General features: G+C 49.8%; 1 protein-coding gene across 1 annotated transcript; it reads right to left on the bottom strand.

Moving 5' to 3' along the window:
* Nucleotides 1-532: 532 nt before the first annotated feature.
* Nucleotides 533-1,741, bottom strand: LOC308333098 (kelch-like protein 20; the record flags this gene model as incomplete). The annotated part of the gene is made up of 4 exons (XM_080789293.1): nucleotides 533-745; nucleotides 839-973; nucleotides 1,481-1,660; nucleotides 1,724-1,741. The coding sequence occupies 4 exons, from the start codon at nucleotides 1,739-1,741 to the stop codon at nucleotides 533-535; spliced, it is 546 nt and encodes a 181-aa protein (XP_080645419.1).
* Between the last annotated feature and the right edge of the window lie 4,616 nt (nucleotides 1,742-6,357).

Below are 6,357 nucleotides of genomic sequence, written 5' to 3' on the forward strand. Positions count from 1 at the left end.
GACCGGATTAAGGTTGGTGAGGGGTGCGTTAAGACGACCGGATTAAGGTTGGTGAGGGGTGCGTTAAAACGACCGGATTAAGGTTGGTGAGGGGTGCGTTAAGACGACCGGATTAAGGTTGGTGAGGGGTGCGTTAAGACGACCGGATTAAGGTTGGTGAGGGGTGCGTTAAAACGACCGGATTAAGGTTGGTGAGGGGTGCGTTAAGACGACCGGATTAAGGTTGGTGAGGGGTGTGTTAAAACGACCGGATTAAGGTTGGTGAGGGGTGCGTTAAGACGACCAGATTAAGGTTGGTGAGGGGTGCGTTAAGACGACCGGATTAAGGTTGGTGAGGGGTGCGTTAAAACGACCGGATTAAGGTTGGTGAGGGGTGCGTTAAAACGACCGGATTAAGGTTGGTGAGGGGTGCGTTAAGACGACCGGATTAAGGTTGATGAGAGAGGCGTTGCTCCCGTGCTTGCGGTTATGTTTAGGTTAGAGTTAGGGTTAGGGTTAGTAATGGTCGATCTAACGGGAGGTCGGACCAATATCACGCTACCCAACCACTGACCTTCTGGTAGAGGACACTGAAGTATTCCAGAATGTGATCCAAGATGTGTTTCTTCAACATTCCACAGGAGTGGTCGTCGGCACTGCAGTAAAACTCCACACAGTTATTTACGTCTAAGTGGCGCTTCATGTATTCACAGCAGGCCTCTCGCACAGACGTGACTTCCAACAGGTCTGATGCCGCCAGCAGAGCCTGGAACAAATGAACACATTAGCTTGATGTCATGTAGGACTATATATGGAGACAATGTCTGATGTTTATGATAATAATAATAAAATACATTACCTGCACATTATCAGTAGAGATGGACACCTTAGACGTGTAGGCGTAGTTCACCAGCAAACCAATCATCTGAGGTTCCAGTCCACTGATGGTCACTCTGTCCTGTGTGGACTCCCTCATACCAGACGTAAACATGGCCTGTGCACGTTGGAAAGGAGAACGGTTGGCTTGGGAGTGTCCATAGTTTCTTTCTAATTTACATTGTTAATTGATTAATTAATTTGGTGTAGAAGTAGAGTGATATTTGGTAACGGTTCATGTGAAAGCCAAGGCAAACGTTAAATGTCATTGCCTTAACAGCAGCAGCTCAATAGAGCGTTGCAGTCCCGCGGACAAAGCCGCGGACAAAGCCAACTCTTGTTGTGACAAATCATGACAATAAACACAATGTATTGGGCTGATCAAATAATTAGTAAGAAGAAGAAGTGTTGTACCCTGCCTTTTTTTTCCTTCTCTCTCATTATTTGATCAGACCAAAACATTGTGTTTATTGTCATGATTTGTCACAACAACAGTTGGCTTTGTCCCCGACGAAAACGTCTTTAAATAAATACTTTTTTAAAACTCTATGGGGAAAATGAACGGGGAATTCTCTTCCGGGCCTGTCGTCGGGGGTGGGACTGCGACGCTCACGTGTGCATTTACCTCAAAGTAAGGGCTGAAGGAGGCCAGTGCAGCACGATGGCAGGGGACCTCCTGTCCCTCACAGACCAGAATAACATCACACAAGACACTGTTGAGACGCAGCCAGTTGAGACCCTCTAACAGCCGGTTGGGATGGTTGGGGTCCAACAGGGAGGATGGAAATACACTGGTGCCGTCCTCCTGAATGATACGACAACAACAACATCATCCAGAGGGACATTTAAATGCAGACAAATAACCTACTGTCAATCTGTGAGTCATGTTGCTGATCTGGTAATGATGCATGGAAACGGTCACTCACATGGTCAGTGTCCTCTCTCATCCTCTTGGCAGCCTGTGGTGATTCTCTCTGTCTGGCAGCATCCAGGATGTTGTCAGCCATGGCTGAGGTGAGGTGGAGAGAGAACACACTACATTACCGTTACATGTAGTTTAACTCATGGCTGAGGTGAGGTGGAGAGAGGACTCACTACATTACTGTTACATGTGGTTTAACTCATGGCTGAGGTGAGGTGGAGAGAGGACTCACTACATTACTGTTACATGTGGTTTAACTCATGGCTGAGGTGAGGTGGAGAGAGAACACACTACATTACTGTTACATGTGGTTTAACTCATGGCTGAGGTGAGGTGGAGCACTTCCGCATTTAACCAGAAAAGGTGGAAGTAGATCGTTACAATTTAGGCATTTAGCAGACGCTCAGGGTCCTTCATGATACGCCACTGAGCAACTTCCATTGAATGAAAAGTGGGGTCGGGGTTGTCTGCTCTCTAGTTTATAACTATGGGTTACACAGTGAAATACTAATCATTTAACTCTGAGGTGGACAAATGGAAGTTATGGAACGAACACGTTCGATGGAATGAACACGATTCACCTGTCTTCATCTTTGTATTGCTTGTTGATTACAGTGATTTAATTCAACTCAGGCTGAACGCAGTCAAATTATGTTGTAAAAAACGATGTGAACGAAATGGAGTACTGGAGTTACTCTGACACCACATTTAAAATGCAAAGAAAGTAAGAAACAGCTTATTGTTAATTTGTTGTCATTTGATATACTGAAGCTGTCTTTAAATCGGGGAGTACTCTTTTGTAATGTCCTCCTGGCTAGGGATGGAACATTGATTAAAGGAATTCTTCAATAAACTGAATGTAATGCTGTCTGAGCGCAGCAGAGGAGCACGCATGTGTGAATGTAATGCTGTCTGAGCGCAGCAGAGGAGCACGCATGTGTGAATGTAATGCTGTCTGAGCGCAGCAGAGGAGCACGCATGTGTGAATGTAATGCTGTCTGAGCGCAGCAGAGGAGCACGCATGTGTGAATGTAATGCTGTCTGAGCGCAGCAGAGGAGCACGCATGTGTGAATGTAATGCTGTCTGAGCGCAGCAGAGGAGCACGCATGTGTGAATGTAATGCTGTCTGAGCGCAGCAGCGGAGCACGCATGTGTGCGCCGGACGCCGGTTGAAAAAAAGTCCCCCCACCCCCACCTTGGTAGCCACAGCAACATCTCTTCTTTTGCATGTGAAATAAAGGTATAGGGGAAAGGATAGGTGCTGGGGAAACAGTTTGTACTCGCTCTGGAGTGTCGGTCAGAACACTGGACGATGAGGCAAGATACAGAGTCCAACGGTTTAATGGGAGTTAAGGTGGTAGCGGACAGCATACAGAATGCACAGGTAGTTTCTATGCGTGTGTGTGGTTTCTGCAGGATAAACCCAGAAAGGTATAAATCAGCTCTGTATACTGTACTAAAGAGTTTAACACATGAATAGTCAGGTTAACATCAGATAAAACATAATTAACCAAAAATATACACATTTAGCACCGTGGTTACCTTCATAACTTACTACACATACAGCAGTCATTACTAAACATACAGCAGTTATTAATAATGTTCAAAACACAGGAGTTTCATTCCAAGCCATCACTACATAAACCATAGTTACATTTAAGTTACTAAACTAGAGCGCCCGCGAGGCGGCCTCTGTAGCAGCTGGCAATTATTGGCAATGATTGCATCGCGGATGCAGAGCACTCGCTCATGTAAAGAGGGGAATAATATATAGATGGTAAACATACATTCCAAACAAACTGTAAACAATACACAGCCCAGGTAAATGCTATGGAATAATCCAGACAGGTAAAACTAGGCTGCAATATCAGGAAATAAACGAAGACAGCCTAAATAGCGTCAAGTCCGTGTTGCAGCTCAGCGCATGTATGCACTGACTGGGTCATAAATAAGTGACAGAAAGAAAGTTACACTCGGGAATAAATCACAGCAACATGTAACACAACTCACCACTGTTCAATGACGCACACAGGTAAAGGAAAGTAAAGAACAGGAACGGGAATGTCCGTGGTGAGTTCGTATTGTATAAACTCCGACGGGAGAAAACACCGTCTGTTGTCTTCACGTTGTTTGATCAATAAATGAAAAGGTGGGCGCACTCCCGCTACATGCCTGCGGGATGCGCTCATGCACGCGCTTCGGGAGCGTGCCTCTTGGAACTTTGTAACAGCCGCCCCCACAATTGAGTAGCAATTGTGCTCCCTAAGGAGCAGGCAGGGATGAATCGCCAGGCGAGGGGCTGTCGTCAGGAAGTTCAGGGAGAACGATGAGCCGGACGACAGGGCGAGTGTAGACACGATCTCCGATCTTCACTTCCGCTGATCTGACTCTTCCATCTGCGCCAGGGTTCACTTTGGTGACACGGCCGATGGACCAAAGTGCACGAGGCAGTTGAGGGTCTGCCATCATAACGACGGTGTCCACTGCGAGGTTATCCGTTGACTTCTGCCACTTCTGCCGTGGTTGCAGGCTTGGCAGGTAGTACCTGACAAACCTAGACCAGAAGTGATCCGTCAGGACTTGACTCTGCCTCCAGCGCTTACGGCTCAGGAGCTCCGATTGCGGGTAGACCACTGGAGGTAGGGAACTGCTAGGCCGCCCCATGAGCAGGTGATTTGGGGTGATAGGGTCAAGGTCAGAGATGTCCGATGAGACGTAACCTAAAGGCTTCGAATTCAGGATCCCTTCCACCTCTATCAAGACGGTCCGGAGGACCTCCTCTGTGACAGTCTGCGCTCCGATCGTGGCTCTGAGTGTAGACTTAACGGAGCGGATCTCACGTTCCCACACTCCTCCAAAGTGTGGGGAAGCCGGTGGATTGAAATGGAACTCAATCCGGTTCTTGGCAAGGATCTCCTTCAAATCAGGGTGCATAGCCGCAAAGGCCGTAGCCAACTCCTTATCGGCCCCTCGGAAGTTCGTGCCCTGGTCTGAAAAAAACTCGGCCGGGGTTCCACGGCGAGCAGTAAACCTTCGGAGAGCCATGAGGAAGGCATCGGAGTCGATGGAGGTCAGGAGCTCCAGATGCACGGCTCGTGTTGTGAGACATTTGAAAATGAGACCCCACCTCTTCTCTGTCCGACGTCCTATCTTAACCTGGAAGGGCCCGAAGCAGTCCATGCCGGTGGAATGGAAAGGCGGCTTGAACAGGCGGAGACGGGCAGGTGGCAAGTCAGCCATGAAAGGAGCTGAAGGCTTAGCTCTCCATCTTTGACACTCTGGGCAGGAGTGTTGTTGCTTCCTGATGGCTTCGCGTCCGCGTAGAATCCAAAAGGAGCGCCTGAGTTCAGCGAAGACTCGCTCAGGCCCAGGATGACGTAGTCGGCAGTCAAAGTCTCTGATCAGCAGCATAGCCACACGGTGGTGCGGATCCAGGACGACAGGATGTGCTGCTGAAGGATCGAGCTCTTCTGCACGGCGCAGCCTGCCTCCGACTTTGATAAGTCCAGTGGCGGTGTCGAACTCCGGGGACAAGGTGATAAGACGACTGGTGGTAGGCACAGACTTGCCTGCCCGCAGTAGAGCGTAGTCATCAGGGAAGCAGTCGATCTGAGCTCGTTGTAGGATGAGACTTTCGGCCTGCTGGTACATGGCTGCGGAAGGTGATGCTCCTTGGCCAGCCGCCCCGTGAAGCTGCTCTGCCGTGGCGTTGACCAAATCTTTCCATGTGTCGTACTTTTCTGGATCCGGCACAGCTGGGTCTGGACGAATAGCGGTCAACCCACAGAACAGGGATCGGCGAAGCTCTGAGGTATCCTTGACTGACTCACTCACCGGAGACTTGGGCCACTCGGCTGGTGGCTGCAACAGGAAGGGAGGTCCATCACTCCATCGATTGGGTCCAGCCAGGTCCACCAAGGGTTTTCCTCTGGTTAGATCGTCAGCAGGGTTGGCAGCTGAGTTGACGTATCTCCAGGGTTCAGAGCCTGTGAGTTCCTGCATCTCAGCTATCCTGGTCCCCACAAAGACCTTAAACCGACAGGAGTCGGACTGCAGCCAGGTGAGCACTGTTGTCGAGTCAGTCCAGAGTATGGTCTCTCGGATAGGCAGAGTGAGCTCAATCTTCAGCAACTTGGCTAGCTGGGCCCCAGTGAGAGCGGCACAGAGTTCCAGCCTAGGAATGGAATGTTGCTTCCGTGGTGCGACCCTTGACCTGGCCATCAGGAATGCCAAGTTGATGTTGCCTTCACGGTCTTCAGTGCGTAGGTAAGCCACCGAGCCATAGGCCTGCTCAGAGGCGTCACAAAAGATGTGGACATCATGGGTTGCATCTGGATGATCCATCCGGGCAGGAACATAGCAGCGAGGCAGGCTTATCTTGGGCAGGGAAGAGAGTTCGGTTACCCAGGTGTTCCATGCTGCCAAGAGCTCCTCAGGAAGCAGCGGGTCGTCCCATCCTCTCGGCTTGTCCCAAAGGCGCTGAACAAGGACCTTGGCCCTCGTGGTGAAGGGAAGGAGGAGACCCAAAGGGTCATACTGGCTGGCCAGCACGCGGTATACGTTACGCATGGTAGGTGGA

Source organism: Protomyctophum bolini (assembly GCF_963924005.1).
Source record: "Protomyctophum bolini genome assembly, chromosome: 18".
NCBI classification, from domain to species: domain Eukaryota; kingdom Metazoa; phylum Chordata; class Actinopteri; order Myctophiformes; family Myctophidae; genus Protomyctophum; species Protomyctophum bolini.